Genomic DNA, 22,018 nt, shown 5'->3' on the forward strand with positions numbered 1-22,018 from the left:
AAACAAGAGCTTCTGTGAAGAAGAGGTGCTCAGACCTTCTGTGCCAAAGAATCCCACACAGGTAGACAAAATGTGACAGAGCCACATTCTAGCTAAGCGTAAATTGCATGGAATGTAACTGTAGCAATTTATCTGACATAGCTGCAAGCATCGTTGATGGAGCCTGACATTGGAATATATCATGAGCAGGAGATAACAGATGTATGAGGTGTGGCACCATGGTTGACTACATCCTTCTATGTTAATTATTACTGGCCTAGAATACTAGCATCTGGTGCACATGATGTGGGTTGTTTGAGCACAATGTGTAGCAAGGTAGATATCTAGCTTGCATGAGATGCAGCTTTATGTAGGACATGTTGATAAGAACGGATTAGGCTTTAAACAATCTCAATCTGTTGTTTGGTTCTCCTCTGAGCTGGTACTATCAGACAGACTGACTGAGGTTGGTTTTACGCCGTTTTTAGCAATATTCCAGCAATATCACGGTTGGGAACATCAGAAATGGGCTTCACAAATTGTACCCATGTGGGGAATCGAACCCGGGCCTACAGCGTGATAAGAAAAACACTTTAACCACTAGGCTACCCACCGCCCCGGTACTATCAGACATCACATACATCTTATATGATGGCTATGTGGCATACTGGTCTCTGGAATCGTAAAGTTGATAAAACATTATCACCATCCCTTGTTCCCCCATTCCCCATTATTGGCTGTTTTACATCATCTAAACAATAGGTGTGGCATGAGGAGGTGAGAACAGTTTATATCAACATTAACATCAACTAATGTGGAATATGCTCAGGTTATATCCACATAACCAGCAACTCATATACTAATATACTAAGGTCTTACAACGTAACCAGCAACTTGTGTGGAATATACTAAGGTCTTACAACGTAACCAGCAACTTGAGTGGAATATACTACGGTCTTACAACGTAACCAGCAACTTGTGTAGAATATACTAAGGTCGTTCCATCATAAACACCAGCTTATGGGGAATATACTGGTGTTAATATCATCCCAACATTAGATGATTGTTACTATGATAATGTCATTAACCACCACCCTATGTGTCTCTATAAAGGTCATAACATCAGGTCTGCCACCATCCCACATGGCCTGTCGTCAAAATGCTTGCAGATATGTTTTTTACTTTTGTGACCATCCTGTTATGTGGGCATGTTAAAGCATGGTGGTTAGTCAGTGTCGATCTGTTGACCAGGTAACCTGCTCCAATTTGCAATTACAATGTTAGGAGGAAAACAACATCTCGAGGAGCTGCTGTACTCCACGCCGAATCCCTGTAGGCAGATGGTCATGAGTGTGGCAGACAGCCATGTGAATGTCAGGCTGGAACAGAGCAGACGTCCATCTGCAGTCACTTTGTGCTTGTCAATCCTGTAGGACCTGGAACATATATTGACAATGAGTTAGAAAAATTGGCTTCATTCGGCTGTGATGGAAAAAGTGCAGCTGGTTGAGCCCCGAGCCTTTATAGTATTTCTGCCAGTGATTAGGGATTATACATTAATGTCTAACTTATGCAAATTTTTCATCAAGTTCATAAATATTTTCCCTGACTATCTGGCGGAACCTATGTGATGTGTTCTCCCAGTATGGTGAAGCCAGTGGTGTATTATGTCAGCGGACCAGTGGAGTAGCAGTCTCTGCTAGGCATAATTGTGCCGCTATTTACGTCCAATTCCCTTGTTGCGCCTCCACTGGCGAGAAATACATTCAAATCCGCAAGATTCCCATTATTGATTGGAGAAGCTTAACTACTACATTTTTCATCCAGTAGATTGAATTAAGCACAAACCTGCATAACTATATTCCAAGAAAAGTGAGTTTTACAAAAACAGTCAAACAATGGGATGCTGGAAAACCAAGTCTCAGAAACTCTGCTGCAAGTTTCTGGCATCGTCGCTACGGAAACTGGTGACATGCACTGGGAAGAGCCCGACAAGGAATGAACCAAACTCAGGTATGGATATTTGTATGATTGCACAGTGGACATCTCCACATGGATAGCTCTGGTAACGCCAGTATAGGCCGTTACCTCAGTGTTACCTCAGTGTTACCTCGGACATTCTTCACGATGTCGTGTTTTTCAATTCGCCTTCTCCTCCATTGGATATGTTGTCCCATTGATTATCGTGATTTCACTCACTGTTATGCACGCCTTTGAACTATGAAGTGTCAATGAGGAAACAGGAAGGACAGTCGTTTTTCATCCAAGTTTGATTCTTGTTTCCATGTCTTCTGTCCAACACAGTGTTCATTGTGTGCATCCATGACATGTGAATCAGATATGTTTATGTTTATTTTGGTCAATGTAGGTCAAAATCATGGCAGTAGGTCTTTTGATCTTGGGTCACGATCATAAATCTATGTATGTAGAGACACATGATATATGGATCTCAACTTCCGTGCTCTCTATGTACAACATGTCCAGAATACAAGGTACTCGTATCTCTTCCTCAATGTCACAATATTTGGAATTCAAATCCATACACCATGTATCTCTATGAATGAACTCATGCTTATCATTGATGAATGGTAAATACTGTGGATGATACAGCATGATGTAAAGTTATTTAGGTCAACTAGGCTCTGTTAAAACGAAGCCACGATCCTGGAAATGACTAGTCTGCTTATACAATACAATGTGCAATGGATGTTTATTACAAAAAAAAGAAATATTTTGTGTCTGTATGAATGAACGTCATCATGTCTGTTGATGACATATCTGGTTAATACTGTGATAATGCAACAATGTAACAGTATTTAGGTCCACTGTATTACCATGAACACGGATTCAGGACATGACTACTCTGCTCACACAAAACAATGTGCAATGGATGTTCATTACAAATTACTACTGTTATTCATGACATGAATGGAATATTTAGATGTATATGGGATTGTCTTTACCTCTTCCTGTGAATCAGTGACATGTCCAATAAATACAATATATGTGAAAGTATTATGAGGTAGCTGTGTAAACATGAAAGCTGGACTTTGGAAAATGACCAGTGTGTTAACAAAATATGAAAAACGTATACTACTGATATTCATGGCGGGAATATTTAGACGTATATAACATTAGCATTGTCTTTACCTGATATTCTTCATGGGCTAGTGTATAGTGACATGTGTTGGTAAATACTATAGATGTAAAGAGGTATTATGTAAACATGGAAATTTGGATCTACAGCTGAAATGTAAACATGGAAATTTGATCACCAGTGTTCTGTGGCACCATGTTGATGATTGTAGGTGTCTATATGGTGTTGTCCATATGGTGTGTTGTCTATATGGTGTGTTGTCTATATGGTGTTGTCTATGTTGTGTCTATTTTGTGGTGTCTATATGGTGTTGTCTTTGCTTGTTAACACATTGATTAGGGGCATGAGACAAAAGTCAACACGCACACTTCCACATCTGATTAAACATTTATCATTGTGTAGTATGCTTCATGGGAGAAGGTCTGACGTTCCATTGTTTCTCTTGACTTGGATCCATTTCCATCTACACCTGGCCAGGTGAAGCACTGGTTGACAGATCCAAGCAGATCCAAGCAGATCCACCACAACAAGAACCCTTGCCTGTCATCATGGCCAAACTAAATGTTCCTTGGCGTACAATGGAGGTCGTACCACTATCAGTATCAAGTGACTCAGTTTGAATTCTGGATCTTACCTGTCCGGGACATTTTCTCCATGTTGTTTGTTCCTTTGGAGACTGCTGAGGTTGTAGAAGTGCTTCGTTGAATAACACCCAGACATAGTTATTGTGATACCACCATGAAACAAAAAGGTAATCCACATTTTGCTGTGAGGAATATGGAGGCAGTTCAATACGTTATGAATTATTTGCGTATGTGTCTGATGTACGGTGTGATATGTACAGCAATGGAGGTTTTACTGGAGCTCTACCTGTACCTGGGATCCAGGTGGTACAGGTATAGTGGAGGGGAGGTTCCAGGATCAGAACTGTACCCCTTGATGATTCTATGTTCTGGCCATGTAATTACTGTATATTTCCATAGATAAGCCAAATTTGAGGACCAAGAAAGCAGTCTGTAGAAAGGGGTTTGCTTATCTACAGGTTTCACTTTACCTGTCACCAATGAGGTTTGGTGCAATCTCTCTATTTCCACTGCAAAACCAGTTTGTTGACATGTCATAGTCCAGCTAAAACAAATATGACTTTTTGTGAAATAAAATATGTGAACGTATCTAGGTTTGGTTGGTTGAAGACCTTTCCGGTATTCTGATACCAGCATATGGATCTGGACCGTGCTGATCCAGGGTAGGAGTAAACAGTGTTGATCATTGTTTCAATAGCCGGTGTATCGTATTGTTCATGTATTATACATTGGCAGTGAGGTCACTGGGTTCCTTCAGAATAATACATAACGTTCTGACCTAATTGTTTTCATAGCAATGTCGTGTAAATTATCTGATGAATGTATCGTTTGTCATATGACAACTACCTTGATCAATTGTGTGCTGAATCTTCAGCTACAGTTTGCCATTTTCAGGGTTCCTCAATATGTGTTTTCAGTTGTCACCCTCCTTGATGCATGACTTACCGGTAGGTGTTAGTGTTCTTCTGGGTGCCGTTTGTACAAAGTGATCTTAGAGCTAAGGTGATTATAACTCCCATACCTTAACATGGACTTATGACTGACGTAGTGCTAAAGTTGCCTTGTACAATGGCACCCAGATGGCATCAGAAAGTAAGGTCCATTCCTTGGTCTCAGCTAATACATGCCTTAAAGACATGGTTGATGTTTCAGTAACAAGGGATGGGGTAGTGTAATGTCTGACGTGTTGTCTTGTCAGACTGAAGGATCTCTTGTCAGACTGAAGGATCTCATGTGAACCAAACATGGCTGGAGTGTGTGTGTGTGTGTGTGTGTGTGTATGTGAACCATGGCTGGTGTCCTTTCTGTCATATCATGAAGATATTCCCAATAATGATGTAGAACCGACTCACTTTCTGACTGATGGTCAAATTGAATACTGCAGTGGTGTAATTAAAGCTCAAATATATCACTGTATTGGAGAACTAAGTTCACACTGATTGCTAGAGCAACTGTACTCTGTAGTGCTGCTATAAGCTCATATTGACCACTGTAGTGCTGAAATAAGCTCATATTGATCACTGTAGTGCTGAAATAAGCTCATATTGACCACTGTACTGAAATAAGCTCATATTGACCACTGTAGTGCTGAAATAAGCTCATATTGATCACTGTAGTGCTGCTGAAATAAGCTCATATTGACCACTAATGCTGAAATAAGCTCATATTGACCACTGTAGTGCTGAAATAATCAAGCTCTGAAATAATATTGATCACTGTAAGCTCATATTGATCACTTTAGTGCTGAAATAAGCTCAGATTGACCATTGTAGTGCTGAAATAAGCTCATATTGATCACTGTTGTTTTCTAAATAAGCTCATATTGACCACTGTAGTGCTGAAATAAGCTCATATTGACCATTGTAGTGCTGAAATAAGCTCATATTGATCACTGTTGTGCTGAAATAAGCTCATATTGACCACTGTAGCACTAAAATAAGTTTAATTAAGGACTTCCATGATTGGTTCCTAGCATTAAGCGAACTTTTCTTCTTTGATGCTTTGATATTTTCTGTTCAAAAGATGAAAAAACTGCAGCTTGTGTTGCTGACAATGTTTGAATGCCCCTGACACCCAGCTTCTCTCCTTGGTTGTTAACACAGCACCTGCCTTCTGTCTTGGGGACACCATCCACAGTGTTCTTCCGGCTACACAAAGTAGAGGGGGAACCCCAAACATGGCAGATTAAATTAACTCATTTCCATGTTCTGCTCTCCAGCATGTTTATTTATTCAACATTTCGTGAAGTCTTTGTCCGTTTGTACAAGAACCTGGCCTGATGGATCTAAGGTAACGGTAAACATGATAAGCAATACCTCCAGGGACAGTGTCCCTGTTGGGAAGCCAGGTGGCTTTGCGCTTTTTCTCCACTTGGGTTGTCCATCAGTAGCTTTGGTATTTGCTTCTACAGCTTATTGTTACTGAGTTCAAGTTAATTTAGATCCTTTGCATTTGTAAATACAGCTTGGAGAAATGCAGCGACAGAAACTGTGTTTATCATGTTGAAGAAACCCATCAGTGTTGATGAGAAATGTGGCGATGTTGTGACTTGAATGTGGACAATTGGTAGAGGATGTGTTTATGTTGGCCTGAAATATCACATACTCACTTACTTTGAGAAGGGTTTATTTTTCGTCACTGAAAGATTGTATTATGTAAGACTGCACTCACATATTCCATGGCAGTCCTACCTGTATCAAATGATTATATCTCATATTCAATAAGGAATCTATCCCTTATTCATCCCAGGCGATGATAAGATGTTGTGTGTTATATCCTGCTGTGTTGTAGCAGATGATATATGTCCCACAGCACATGGGAGGGATTAAACAAGGTAGGAGGACATATGTATTGTCTACACCATGGATGTTGGGGATTAATAGAGGTCAGGAAGGATGTATATATCTCACAGTCCATGGCATTAATGTATGGAGGTAGGAGAACATATAGTTTGTATAAAATACTGAATGTCAGGGATTTATAGAGGTGGGAGGACATATATGTTGTACACAATAGAGGTGGCAACACATATATGTTGTATACAATAGAGGTGGCAACACATATATGTTGTATACAATAGAGGTGGGAGGACATATGTTGTATACAATAGAGGTGGGAGGACATATATGTTGTATACAATAGAGGTGGCAACACATATATGTTGTATACAATAGAGGTGGCAACACATATATGTTGTATACAATAGAGGTGGGAGGACATATATGTTGTATACAATAGAGGTGGGAGGACATATATGTTGTATACAATAGAGGTGGGAGGACATATATGTTGTATACAATAATAGATGGTATACAATAGAGGTGGGAGGACATATGTTGTATACATAGAGGTGGGAGGACAATGTTGTATACAATGTTGACATATACAGGTGGGAGGACATATATGTTGTATACAATAGAGGTGGGAGGACATATATGTTGTATACACATACAATAGGGGTGGCATATATGTTGTATACACATATGTTGTATACAATAGAGGTGGCAAGACATGTATACAATAGAGGTGGGAGGACATATATGTTGTATACAATAGAGGTGGCAAGACATATATGTTGTATAGAGGTGGCAGGACATATATGTTGTATACAATAGAGGTGGTGAGGACATATATGTTGTATACAATAGAGGTGTGGAGGACATATATGTTGTTGTATACAATAGGCAGGACATATATGTTGTATACAATAGAGGTGGGAGGACATATACATATATGTTGTATACAAGGAGGTGGGAGGTTGTTGTATACAATAGAGGTGGGAGGACATATATGTTGTATACAATATAGGTGGCAAGACATATATGTTGTATACAATAGAGGTGGCAACACATATATGTTGTATACAATAGAGGTGGGAGGACATATATGTTGTATACAATAGAGGTGGGATACAATAGAGGTTGGAGGACAAGGACATATATGTTACAATAGAGGTGGAGGACATATATACATGGTAGATGTTGTATACAATAGAGGTGGAGGACATATATGTTGTATACACAATAGAGGTGGGAGGACATATATGGGAGGACATATATGTTGTATACAATAGAGGTAGAGGTGGGAGGACATATATGTTGTATACAATAGAGGTGGGAGGACATATATGTTGTATACAATAGAGGTGGGAGGACATATATGTTGTATACAATAGAGGTGGGAGGACATGTATGTTGTATACAATAGAGGTGGGAGGACATATATGTTGTATACAATAGAGGTGGGAGGACATATATGTTGTATACAATAGAGGTGGCAGGACATATATGTTGTATACAATAGAGGTGGGAGGACATATATGTTGTATACAATAGAGGTGGGAGGACATGTATGTTGTACACAATAGAGGTAGGAGGACATGTATGTTGTATACAATAGAGGTGGCAAGCTATCCCTGACATGCTAAAGCTCTAAATAAAGCAAGTCTAGATTTCCTTAGGTTCAGGAGTCTGAATCTCCAATCTCACTGGTGCTGCTTTTCAGTTTAAATGGAATTTTTTGTTGCTATCAAATTATATATATTCAGAAACTAAGTGTTAGTCTATATCAATCCCAACTCACTCACTCATTTGCTTACCTGATTCTCTCACTGTATTACAGATGTAACAGGGGCGGTGGGGTGGCCTAGTGGTTAAGTGCTTGCTTGTCAGGCCATAGACCCAGGTTTGATTCCCTACATGTACAATATTCCCTACATGTACACCTCTGTGATATTGCTGGAATATTGCTAAAAGCAGCGTAAGTAATACAATCGATCGCTCACTCACTCACTCACTCACTCACTCACTCTGAAGTAATACTGAAGATGACATAGCATGAAAATATACAACTTCAACACCATAAAATAACCAGTCTTGATTATATGCTGGGACAGATTCATTTGGGTGTAAAAGGCCAAATTATGGTGACAGACATTTGCCTGGATCAATGAACTAATTTTTATGTTCTGTGAATTTTAATTTCAGACCTCTCTACTTACCCTTCATCGTTATTGTTTACCTTGTTTATGCAATGTTTTCATCTTGGATTCCATGAATTCTTGAATGTTCATAAAACATAGCAGGATGTTACAGCCTAATGATTACCTTGCAGCTTTCATCACGGACAGTGGAAATCTTCTTTCCTTGTGATTCTCTTTGTTTGATGTGCAGTGGTTGTCCAGGTGTTAACGAGCTCTACTTGTTTACAGATCATGACATTGATGACCTGGAAATGCAGGTGGTGCGTTACAAGCCAGAGGGGATTGACGTCCTCTGCCGCAACACCAAGTTCACACGCAAGGAACTACAGATAATGTACAGGGGATTCAAGCAGGTAGGACAACCCCACTCTTTGATTTCCTTGTGAAAACATTCTAAACCCTTGGAGGGGGTATTGCACCAAAGTTTGAGTTCCTTATGAAAAAAAGAATACAAAGTCCTCTTTGAAGACGTGTGTCACAGTTGATAAAAATGGTCCAAAATCCTGGTAGAAATGGGGCACTAAACAATATTAGGATGCTTGTACATCTTGCTCATATTTCCTCATAAATAAGGGTTTCACAAAGATTCTTTATTTAATCGTTCGACCCCCGACCGCGTCATACCAAAAGACGTTAAAATATGGTACTTGTTGGTCCCTGCCTGGCTCGGCATTAATGGGTACAACAAGGACTGTTGGTCGGCTCGGAGTCAGTATAATGTGTCTGAGTGAGGTATGCATGCTTCACTGCGGCGTGGTATCTCAGTGGGCTAGCACTATAAAACCAGCTTAAGTCTGGGCTAGTACAAGCAGCCGCACATACACATACACACGCATGCACATCGTCATATGAGCGAAATATTCTCAAGCACGACGTTAAACCTAATTTCACCTCACCTCACCTCACTTTATTTAATCCCCTACCCTGATATGTTCCCCAGCAGATTAGTTTTCTTTATACTTCAGTGACATCACTTCCTCAGGTCTGTTGGCTCAGACTTGTATGATTTCATAATGTCAGCATCAAACAACATTCACTCACTCACTTTAGGAAAAAAGATGTTCTGATTAAGGAAGGTTATATATATTCAACAATTATCCTTGAGGATGATGGTCACAGATGCTTATAAGATGTTTCAACAGAAAGTTTATTACAGTGCTCACTAGCCATATGTCCCAGCCAGAGCTACCCAGATCATGAATCTTGGTCTCTGATCATGCTTGTGACAATTAGGTCTTAGGTTTGAGATAAATACTTGTTGTAGTTCATCCAGTGGGTAGACCAGTTGGTCGCATCTTTCTCCATGTTCTTGCTGGAGAAGTACACATGTTTCATCCGTGCTCTCATCCCCTCTTATCTGTCAAACCTTTGAAGATTGTAGCTTGGTAATAGTGTTCCACTGTTGTTATCCATTTTCTGCATCAGTCTGGAGAATACACCACCTATTATGTAGAAACTGCTCTGGTCACCATTAATCAGACGTGAACATGATGGAGCTAGAAAATGAAAACCGAGCTATCAAAGGTTTGTTAACAAATGGCTTCAGGTTTATAACCTCTTGTTACTGCTTAGATCTGCTGATGAAAAAGTGCTCATTAGTACAGTGATGATTGATAGAAATATAGCATTTACAGAGGCATGACAAGTCATCCACAGAGTTGCTTCCCTTAGATGCTCCAGGATCCTATGATCCTTGTTTAGAATCTGCATGAATTTTGACTTTTTTCCTCCCTCATCATGGATTTCCTGACACACTGGAATCTGACTGCTAAAGTTCAATGTGACTTTAAGTAAACCCACTCACTCAGTTACAAGTTTGTCAGCATCTTTATTGTACAAACATGCATATTTACTGTGAACTGCATGCACTAACATTCTATTGATGGAGCAGGGCTCAGACAGGTTGGTAGATAACAACAATAGTATCATGTTGCAGTAACAATGTATTTCATTTGGTTAAAGATTTAAAAAACACAAAAGCACTATTTCATGCAGTATTACAATACAAGCTGTTGCACAGCATGTGTTGTGTTTGGTGTGAAAGAATCCATTAGCAAATGAACGTATATCAGTGTTACTGAGACAATATGGTCCAGCCAAGATTCAAGCTGAGCCTTGAACTTCACATGGATCATATTACATGCTCAGCCATGAAATACACCCAGCTCATATTCCATGCTTTGCCATGACCTATACCCAGTTCATATTCCATGCTTTGCCATGACCTATACCCAGTTCATATTCCATGCTTTGCCATGACCTATACCCAGTTCATATTACATGCTTTGCCATGACCTATACCCAGTTCATATTACATGCTTAACCATGACCTATACCCAGTTCATATTCTAAGCTTAGCCATGTAAATCTCCTTGGTTATAATGCCTACGTTGTGTGATGTGCATTGTCTTGAAATGGCTAGAAACTCAAAGAATTTTGGTGCCATAATCATATAATGGTTTCTGTCAACTTCCAGAATGAAGTCTTTGTTTTCTGAACATTTTGTCATGGTAAGATAATTCTGAAATTTCCAAACATTTTGGGACAGTTCTGTCAATATCTGAAATCGGACAGGAGATCCTGTAGGTAGACTGACTCTCAGTTACAACTTGTGTGTCCTACCCTGACATCATGGATTGATGGCCTTTGTGTCCTTCTACCCAGAGAGCATGGATTGATGCTGACATTGTTGTCAGATTTAGCTGTGAACTGTGTGTCCCACCTGTACAGGATGTTGTCCGAGTCAGTTGTGGCCTTTGTGGCCTTCTACCCTGAGAGCATGGATTGGTCAGATTTACCTGTGACCTGTGTCTCTGTTGCCTACACTATAATCACCATTAAGGTGTAATCCAGTTGACTTTAAGAGTGTATTACCTTAATACAGATCAGTCATTGAGTTCTGGCCAACCAGATATTGTACAAGTTTGAAAGTAACATAAAAAAGATGACTAAGCGCATATAATATTAATGACAGTAAGTCAAGAGGCATCAAACAACATCATTTCTCAGTCACGCATTGATGTACACAGTGAATGAAGCTATGTACAGCAGTTCACAAGGAGAATAACGTCATGACCATCAAGTCCTATGCTTCAATGACGTCAAAAGGGACACACTTTATTAGTCCAGATCTTTCTAGATCTGACATATTTGCAGGTTTTCGTGTCGGAAATGGCAGTGTCTGTGGCTATTGATCTGACAGAAACTGGTCATAATGACCACCATGTTGCAACATTCTGCCAGTCAATATCTGCAGATGTGATTCCACACTGTCTATTATGAAGATATTGATCGCAGCTGATCTTCCCCAGATATAATGCTGTCTCCAAGACAAACTGAGGGTACTGTGTTGCACAATATTGTTGTTTCATCATGCCTCAGTGTAAGGGATACGGGGACTGTTTGGAAGACCTTTACTTTAGTTTGCTTTGGACAGGATGTCTGATAAGAAGCAGTTGTTGGATGATCTGTTTCCGAGTGTTTAGGGTAAAACATGGAAGGGCATGAGGTTAGAATGGTCACGGATATTATGGCGTGACAGATATAATGGTTGTGTGTTTACTTGATTGATGGCTTCCATAGATTGACTGGGACTTCCATGGATGAAATAATAAGAGTATTGAATAACATCTTTCCATATCGACAGAATTTTTCTGTTTCGTGTTCTGCTCTCTTCTACATTGCTCTATTGCCACGGAGTAATGCATTGGTTTATAAACCACCCACGGTCATTGTATTGATATGAACACAAACATGTATGGTAAAATAATGATAATTGTGTAAATGAAATTGAAATATTTTTCTTAGCAATTACTGATGCAAATACACTATTCAACATTTGACCTTGTGACCATATTATATATAAAACATGTTATGTGCATGATGAATCTGGTCTCAAAATACCAGTTAAAAGTGGAATAATAAATCATTCTTTAATGGAAAAGGTAGTGAGAATTCCAAGTTACCAATGCGTCCTGATAAATGTCTCATGTACATGATCCACAAACCTGAAGGGTACTCTATATACAATAATTTCACATGCTGTAGAGCCATTGTTGGAGGTATACCAGTATTCTCTGAATGGCAGATGTCTTCAGTTCCACACATAAAGGTTGACATGACCAGTTTGATAGGTAATAGACAGGGAAAGATTGAAGTTAGTAATCAGCATTATATATTTTCTGAACAAGGAATACCTTTGTCTTGTATGGCCATCAACCAGACTGCTAATATGACTTACTAGAGGACTGAGTTACTGCTAATATGACTTACTAGAGGACTGAGTTACTGCTAATATGACTTACTAGAGGACTGAGTTACTGCTAATATGACTAACTAGAGGACTGAGTTACTGCTAATATGACTTACTAGAGAGGACTGAGTTGAGTTCCTGCTAATATGACTTACTAGAGGACTGAGTTACTGCTAATATGACTAACTAGAGGACTGGACTGATGTTACTAGAGGACTGAGTTCCTGTATACTAACTAGAGGGATGACTAATATGAACTAGAGGACTGAGTTACTGCTAATATGACTTACTAGAGGACTGAGTTACTGCTAATATGACTTACTAGAGGGACTGAGTTAGAGGACCTGCTAATATGACTAACTAGAGGACTGAGTTACTGCTAATATGACTTACTAGAGGACTGGACTGAGTTACTGCTAATATGACTAACTAGAGGACTGAGCTAACTATGACTAATATGACTTACTAGAGGACTGAGTTACTGCTAATATGACTAGAGGACTGACTAGAGGGACTGAGTTACTGCTAATATGACTTTAGAGGACTGAGACTGCTAATATGGTTACTGCTAATATGAACTAGAGGACTGAGTTCCTGCTAATATGACTAACTAGAGGACTGAGTTACTGCTAATATGACTTACTAGAGGACTGAGTTACTGCTAATATGACTTACTAGAGGACTGAGTTACTGCTAATATGACTTACTAGAGGACTGAGTTCCTGCTAATATGACTTACTAGAGGACTGAGTTACTGCTAATATGACTTACTAGAGGACTGAGTTACTGCTAATATGACTTACTAGAGGACTGAGTTCCTGCTAATATGACTTACTAGAGGACTGAGTTACTGCTAATATGACTTACTAGAGGACTGAGTTACTGCTAATATGACTTACTGGACAACTGAGTTTTTGACAGTAAAGGACCCGTATGATTGTGTGCCATTTCCTAAAGGGTTTGGGTTTGCATTTGTCTAATCTGGCCCATTTACTAATATGTACAAGAAGACATGAAAAGTTAGCAATATGTGCAACTGGTTCATTCACTCACATGTGTGATTATAGCTAGTTTTGTTGGAGATCAGTCCCCAGAACCTCAGCTACCTTGGCAACGTCATCACTCTCAGTGCTGAGATACGTCATCAACCACTACAATCTCAGTTATCTCGGCAACATCATCAACTTCAACTACCTCAGCAACTTCAGTTACCTCCTCAGAATTTGATTCACTCTGTGTTTCGAGACATATTCTGACTATTACACAAAGACTCCTTCATTGTTTTGGGGCCAGACACAGATCAGACCTTTATGATCAAAGCTATCCCATAACTGAATTATATCTGGCTACCTCACTGCATGGAGTTAAGGTCAGGCAGACACTGCAAGGGAGTTCGTATCAAGAAGCCCAGTGTCGAGCAGTGGTTGTTCAAATTGGAACCAAAGGCATTCATTTTGGTAACTGAGTACAAAGCTGACATAAAGTCAGAATAGTCATGATGGTACTTTCTTTTAATTCTTGCTCTTGAACAAAAGGTTCTTGAAGACAGGACATTTTGGGTACCACATGCCATCTTCAAACATCGGGTAGACTTCTTGTGTTAAGGTTGCTTCTGGTGTGAAAGTAGGCTGATCACTGGCAAGATGGTTGAGGTATCTGAAATCTTGGAGCAATTTGTTGCTACAAATACGTCAGCCTTAGTTTGACAGCGGATCTGTACATAAACCTCAGCCACCAGCCAATGACAGTACATCACGATTTGATGCCAGGATAAATTGGGATTTGGTTATTATGAAGAGACAGATTCCATTTAGTTTGACAAATAGTTCAGATTACTTTGAACACCAATCACTTTGAACATGCAAAAAGTGGAAACAATGTTGTTAGGGTGTGTCTGGCTGTTAGAAAATTTGAAAAACCACAACTACAGCATTAGTGTTTCGACTGATTGATGGCCATTCTGCTGGTCCGTCCAGCCTTCGATATTAATTTCTACATTGTGGTCGATAATGAATTAGGATTGACTTTTTGATGTGAAGATGGAGTGTCATGCAAAGATGACTTATTCATAAGCCAGTTGTTCACTGTGCACATTTGAGACTTACACCAGCGATAACTGTTTGTCCAGATTGACAGCGCCATCTGGGAGTCTGGCTCCGAAGACAAGTAGGAGGAGGTGACGGCCATTCCTGGGTGCTGTGATACATTGTTGAAAACATTTCATACCAGTTTCACCTTCACTGTGTGTAAATATAAACAGCAATAACAATGTCACTATATGATCATAAATTAATTATTTGTCTGCTCACTCTCTGTAAATTATTTGGCATTTTGATGTTTGAATGAAGGCAATATGATGAGATACATTCCTGGGTTCTCTGCACCAGTTCCTGAAACACATTGTGTGGGCTGTAAGACAGGCACCCAACAGATGGTGGTAGTGGCAGCAGATTATAACTGTTATATCCCAGCTGGTGTATATACATTCACGAACCTGGGAAACACAAGCATGTTCTTAGAAGAAAATTTGTTTATTGGCATTCATTGATAAATGGTTGTATATTGTTAGTAAAAGTCCTAAAATCTCACTTTCCTTATGATAACTTCATTGAGTTTGAATTTAGAAGCTAGAGAACTTTACTTTATCAGACGATAATGTGCACTTTTTGCATTACGTCACAATGTACTGGCGTCACTGCGCCATTCTAGTCTGCCCCCATGTAATCGAAACAATTTTGCATTACATCACGATGCATGTCAGTTGTCATCGCCTCATACAGCTTCCTACAGTAAACTACTCCATTGCATCTCGTTTCTTGGTTTGCAGTTGCTTCACGCAGCTAACGTCACTGGTGGATTTATTACGTTTAAGTTTTCTGATGGTTAAAATGTCTCAATTCGATTCACAAGTTTTCAGCGACACGGTAACGTTTTTCGCAATGTTTACATTTCCACAATGCAATCGTGGAATGTCGCTTGACTACTCAGCTTCATCTGGATGTACTGATTTAAACTTACGTTGGTAGTAGAAATACGACATTCATATTGTCCCATATGGTTTACGTTAATCACAGATGTAATTAAAATAATTTAGAGAAGATATTTAATCCGAACATAAACCGTCATCAAACCGTTTCTCTTTTTTTTTTTGGTAATGTTTGTCTTAACATAGGGGGCAGACACATCAATAGAACAGTGCGCCAGTTAGCCCTGTGCGAGGATTCATAATTTAGGTCACCGACACCTCGTTTGTTTTCTGCCTTAAATTAATCATAATTATCCTTAGAAAGTATTAAATTTGGCATCTTAGAAAGAGTGCTTTAACATAATAGCTGAGGGCGAAAGTGTTCTTTATTACCCATACATGGTGGTAGAGCGAACTGTATTTCTTAAATATGATGATACTTGTGGTAGCCTAGTGGTTAAAGCGTTTGCTTGTCATGCCAAAGACCCGGGTTCGTTTCTGGGTAAAATGTGTGAAGCCCATTTCTGGTGTCCCCCGCCGTGATATTGCTGGAATATTGCTTAAAGTGGCGTAAAACCATACTCACTCACTCACTACACCATCTTAAGAGCTATTGTCTGGTTCATCAACGTCATGCCCAGTGCTGTCTTCAGCAAATGAGTTGTGCAGCGTCGTTTTGAGCAAATGCATCTTGTGCAACAAAAACTGGAAATCCTGCATCTTGTGCATCGCCTTGTAAAACAGATCCATCAAAGCATGAGTGAATCGAAGGAGAGTGTTATTCATTGTTGGTAATTTGCCAGGTCAGTGTAGACTATTTCCTTCTGATAATCCTACAGGAATGGTGGTTCATTCATATCCTGTCCAGTGCCATTCCTCAGGGTTAGAGGCAGGGGAGCATCAGGATCAATATAGAGAACATTAGCAGCGCCACATTCTTCAGCGTCACCATTATACTCCAGTTTATGTTCCAAGATCCAAGACCTATGAAAAAAAAAATATTGTATGATTACATGGATGTCTAAAAGAGAATTAGTAGGCTTTTACATTCTGGGTATATTCAAAATGGAAATCAGAATAGAGAACTATTTGATTTGAAATGTTTTTGAATGTTTCTTTAATCATCTGTGTTGTCACCTTGACCTTCAAGGAGGTTCGATCAGTAGGCAGGAGTGGCGAGGTGGCCCAATGGTTACAGCGTTCACTCATCACATTGATTCCTCACATGGATGAATTGTGGGTTTCCTGCTACAGTATTGCGGGTACCATGGAAACAGCAGTGTAAAACCTGATGCTCACTCACTCACTCACTCACTCACTACGGAACTCACACTCACTCACTCACTCATCGCCATACCAAAAGCGTTACCTTATTACTTGTTGTCCTGACTGGATTATTTATGGGTACCACTGACCATCGGCTTCTGAGTCAGAATATAGCTGAGTGTTAATCAACAACCAAGTATCCCAACTAGCACTAAAACACCTGGTGTCATCACTGATTTTCAATTGTCCATTCATACGATGTTCACAGCTATCTCGCTACACGACGTTAAACCCAATTTCACCTCACCTCACCTCACTCACTCACTCACTTACTCACTACACTCACTGCCATACAGCTCACTGAGTGTTCAATCACTCACTCACAAACACCTGGTGTCATCACTGATTTTCTCACTCATGTTCACTCAATGTTCATGCCCACTTGGTAACATCATTCACCACTCACTCACTCACTCTTACAAATGCCCAATCATTGTAATGTTACAAAGATCAACATTCAGTTATTCAAATCAATTATTCAAATGACCTACATGACTGGTGACACTATCTGTAACAGATATTTTTCAACAAAATTACATTTAAAAAAAATAAATTCTGTGAATTTAATGTCTTTTATTTATTTATCATTATGTGTATGTTTGTTTAATAAATGATGGAAATGGGTATAGCATTTTGTAATTCACTAAGCATTTGACATTTTCTCCTCTATTATGGCGGACTCGGTTCATGTCTATTCTGAGGAGAGGATCACTGAAGCTTCCTTCTATCCAAGCAGATCCAATTTCAAGGTGGATTTACCCTGGATAAAGAGACAATGTTTGAATAGCAAACTGACTGTTTACTTCTCCATGGAATCAGGATTGTGCTTGTGCTGACAATGCCATTTAACCATTATGGCCCATTGCTCGTAATGCACCAGGTGCCCTTGATGCCATTCAGGGCTGTGTTGTTATGGCAGATTATGCCACGGACAGACAAACACTGTATTCCATGTTGGTACACACTGTAACTACATCAGACACTGCTTTATTTCCACCAACAAAATAGATCCATACTAGTGTTTCCGTTGTGTGGGGACCTGTGCGACCATTTCTACAACAACATTCAACAATTATTTTGCTGTCGGTCCTTGATGTTTTCTATTTGCTTCAGTGTACAGAGCTGAAATGTTTTAATAGATTTTGTCCAAAGGCAGAATGCTATTGTCGCAGACAGATATTCTGTCATATTGTCCAAGAGTGAGATGTGTATCAACATTTTCCGTCTTGTCTGTCATACAAATGAAACAATGAAACAGGTTTCATACATTTTCTGAAAGATTTTGATTGCTTGATCAACATCGTAATTGTCTCATCTTTGATAGCTGCTACTCTTTGTCTTCTTCCTTTTAGCGTTATGCCCTGACGTGGGACATATCTTGTTTGTCTGACATTTAAACTGGGGTATATTTTGTAAGCCAGCAAGGCTATCATTGGAAACTTGATTCTTGCACTGTTCTTTCCTTCTTTCATTCATCTGTGTCGGTCACACATGTGGCCCAGACGTCATGTGCCAAACTTTGGTGTGCAGAGTTGTCTCCCTTGAATGCTCCAGATACCTGCGATTGTGGCTTTGAATGCTGGTTCAGTCTATTGATGTTTCTAGACCATACCTGTGCTCTAGGGTTACAGATTAAGTGAACATAAGGGTGGGGAATGTTGATTCTTTTACAGCTCTTGGGATCCTGTAAGCATTTAAAAGGAGAAAGTGAGGACAAAATGTTTTTATTTCCAGTGGTCTAAAATAGAAGGGAATAGCTATTATGAGAAGGAAACAGGTCTTTTTGTTTCAAAACATTTGCTCATCTCACCAAAGACCTTGGTTCAATTTCCCACATGGCTACAATGTCTGATGCCTATTTCAGGTGTTTCCTGCCATGATATTGCTGGAATAAAAGTGGAATAAAACCAAACACACTCACTCACCCACTAGTATGAACCTATAGCTACCATCTAGCCACCTTATACATTGTTTTATTCCACGTTTCCCAGTGATATGTACTTACTTGTATGTTGCCCCTCCCTAGGGTCCACCAGTGTCTCAGTGCCAGTCGTGGTTGCTATGGACATGGCATCTGGTTGCCAAGTGCTGATTCTCCATCCATTAGTTGTGGTTCAGCAAAGATGCCATGAAATTTGTATGAGTCCCATTTTCACAAAGGACTTTACTTTTGTGTTGCTTCTGCTCAAACAACAGAATGTAGACAAAGAGGTCTTGAAATAGTGGATAGTTTAAGAAGGTTATCAACCTGGAGACGCCACAACCTATACCTGCAGATGGTTAGTTTCAACTGTCATTAAATACAGTCTACTGTTACAATAGAATCTCTTTGTTGGAAAATGTAAATTGTGGGCAACACTGAAGACCATCCTGCTGAAAATGATTAATTTCTCTTGATCAACAAGTTTATTTAACAATGTGAGTTATTGTTTTGATTGTATTCTTTGTAACTATCATTATTTATTTGAGATCATTTGTATGAGCATGGAAAAATATTACTAATAAAAATAATTGATAAAATGACCCAATGTCTCTACACTCCTATTTATTATATTAGTAGCAATTTATTTGGCGAACCGTTAATATTAGATTTTAACTCACTTACTAGTATGAAAATATTTTGTCAGAAACCATGCATGCAATGCTGGAACACAATATGATGGACAATCTCTTCTATGTCCTGTTTTTAGATAGTCCATGTTTTTGTATGTGGACTCCTTGGAAGGTAAATCAATGTGAAACTAATTTGACTACAAGATGGGTTTACAATGCTCCGATGTTGAGATGAAGCATCAGCTCCATGTACACTGACACTGTGTGACGATGGAGACATGGATCTATGTCTAATTTCAGGGTTGGTCACAAGACTCAATTATTCTGTAAAGATGGCTGGCAGCATAGTCCTAAGATTACACAGTTCACTATTGACCGTATGAAATCAGGAACCATCTTTACAAACTTGCATGCTGGGATAGGTCAAGGCCATCAAATAGTCTGTAGCAGTTGGTGTTTCGATATTCACCTTCACTATACTATAGCCATCAATCAATACTTGTTCCAGTGTGGTAGATACATCGATTATATCTTAATTACTAGTATATATTAATGTTCTATTTAATTTGTAGTGTTTGATATGAATTATTAAATGACATAGAATTGTCCTTGTTCAGCATTTGTAGCACGGAGGTGAAACAGCGTATAACGTATGTGTGATGAATTCCACATCAATACATTACAACCAATCCCTGGAACAGTTGGTCATTTCTATTGCAATGATCCCTCATTTCTAGTTTATTCAAAACATATAATTATTTATATTCTCTTCCCTCTTACCAGGAAATGCACTATCAAAACAAAACTTGCGTGATGAATTGAAAAAAACCCATGTTACCAATATGTTTCATTCCTTCAAGACGGTCCATCAGGTCGGACATCAGACCGAGCCAGTTTGATTCTGAATTGATCACATCCTACTAGGTCTACTAACTGAAATTATGTACATGAGTCAATCAGTTACTGATTAGGCTAATTACATAGATATAGTGTCTCAGATGGACACAGGCACTAATGACAATGTCTCGAACTAGCTGGAACCTATACTATATCCTGAACTATCATTTCCTGTAATGGAAATTGGCTTCAGTCTGTAGCTCTCTATAAGTGGTAAAGGAATGTCAAACTGATGTATTTTTAGCTGAAATCAAATTGAACTTCAACAATATTATATATTTGGAAATACTCTCTAATATATGCTACTCGAAATATGTTAAGGAACACCAAGTGGAAAGAGGTTCTGTATGTAATATATTCTGTTACAAAGTTAAAGAGCGCCAATTCTTTAGTTCACCCCACATGGGTGCAATGGGTGCAGCCCATTTCTAGTGTCGCCTGCCGTGATATTGCCAGAATATATAGTATACATTGACAGGAAAGGATCAGGTAGTCATTCGAATAATAATTGGAATTGCATGTCATTTCAAAGTTTATATCTTTCAGTTGTTTTCACCTTTCAAGCTTATACCATCAGGAGTTTATCTTTCTAGGTAGTATGTGTGTGCAGCCCAAACTATCAGTTTGAAGATATGCCTAAACATGTTTATAGACATTTTCAAGACATTTCCTTAGACTTTTTCTTCCAAACTGATGTTCTATGGGTTATGACTTTATGGTTTATCACACCTTCAATATTGTAATGATTTAAAAAACGAGTGATGTTCTTATTTTTGCATTCATATTTACACCAATTTGATTAGTTTACCATAATCATGTTAAGGTCATGAAGCAATCTATTATTTTCATATTATGGATGTTAAGATGGTTTAACGTTGCTCTCCAGATGACCTGAGAATTCTTTCACCATCTTGACAATTTTCATGTGTATGAAGAAAATGATCTGATTATTTGTGTAATATTTTTTATTGGGATGAAAATCGGAAAGAGATGAGTTCATTTTGACTTTGATTAATGGAGCTTGTACTGCTGATCATCCCCCTGATGAATTGGCCATACACTGAGTTTCAACCTGCTGTGTGTTTAAGAAGTTAGCTAGAAGTCTTGCATGGAGCTTGGAGGGAGAGGGTGCTTGTCCCAGTGTTTTAAGGCTATAATACATTGCACACAGTCACAGCCCTAACTTCTGGTACTGGCTTGCTGGAACCTCTTCAGCTGTATTCCATGTGTCTACTTGAGACATGGCTGTCACTCTGACACAGCCCTATTTGCAAGTGAGATTTCAGAGCAGGAGAGAATGACTGTATCAATGATGTATGGTTAGTTGGTCTCAAACAATGACAGAATTGCAAATTTCAGATACACAAAACCCTATACTTTCCCA

General features: G+C 39.1%; 1 protein-coding gene across 12 annotated transcripts in view; it reads left to right on the top strand.

Moving 5' to 3' along the window:
- The window catches only part of LOC124274358 (Kv channel-interacting protein 4-like), a 462,530-nt gene that overhangs the window by 412,847 nt on the left and 27,665 nt on the right, over nt 1-22,018 (top strand). For 10 of the 12 annotated variants that reach the window (XM_046709723.1, XM_046709725.1, XM_046709730.1 and 7 more), the window contains one exon: nt 8,870-8,994. In XM_046709723.1, the coding sequence (XP_046565679.1) occupies nt 8,870-8,994 (125 nt within the window). Of the gene's footprint in view, nt 1-1,797; nt 1,993-3,523; nt 3,828-8,869; nt 8,995-22,018 lie in introns of those variants that run through there. The other 2 variants (XM_046709724.1, XM_046709732.1) reach the window with 2 other exon arrangements.

The sequence above is a fragment of the Haliotis rubra genome, unplaced genomic scaffold, assembly GCF_003918875.1.
Source record: "Haliotis rubra isolate DU_JTF1 unplaced genomic scaffold, ASM391887v1 Scf19, whole genome shotgun sequence".
NCBI classification, from domain to species: Eukaryota; Metazoa; Mollusca; class Gastropoda; order Lepetellida; family Haliotidae; genus Haliotis; species Haliotis rubra.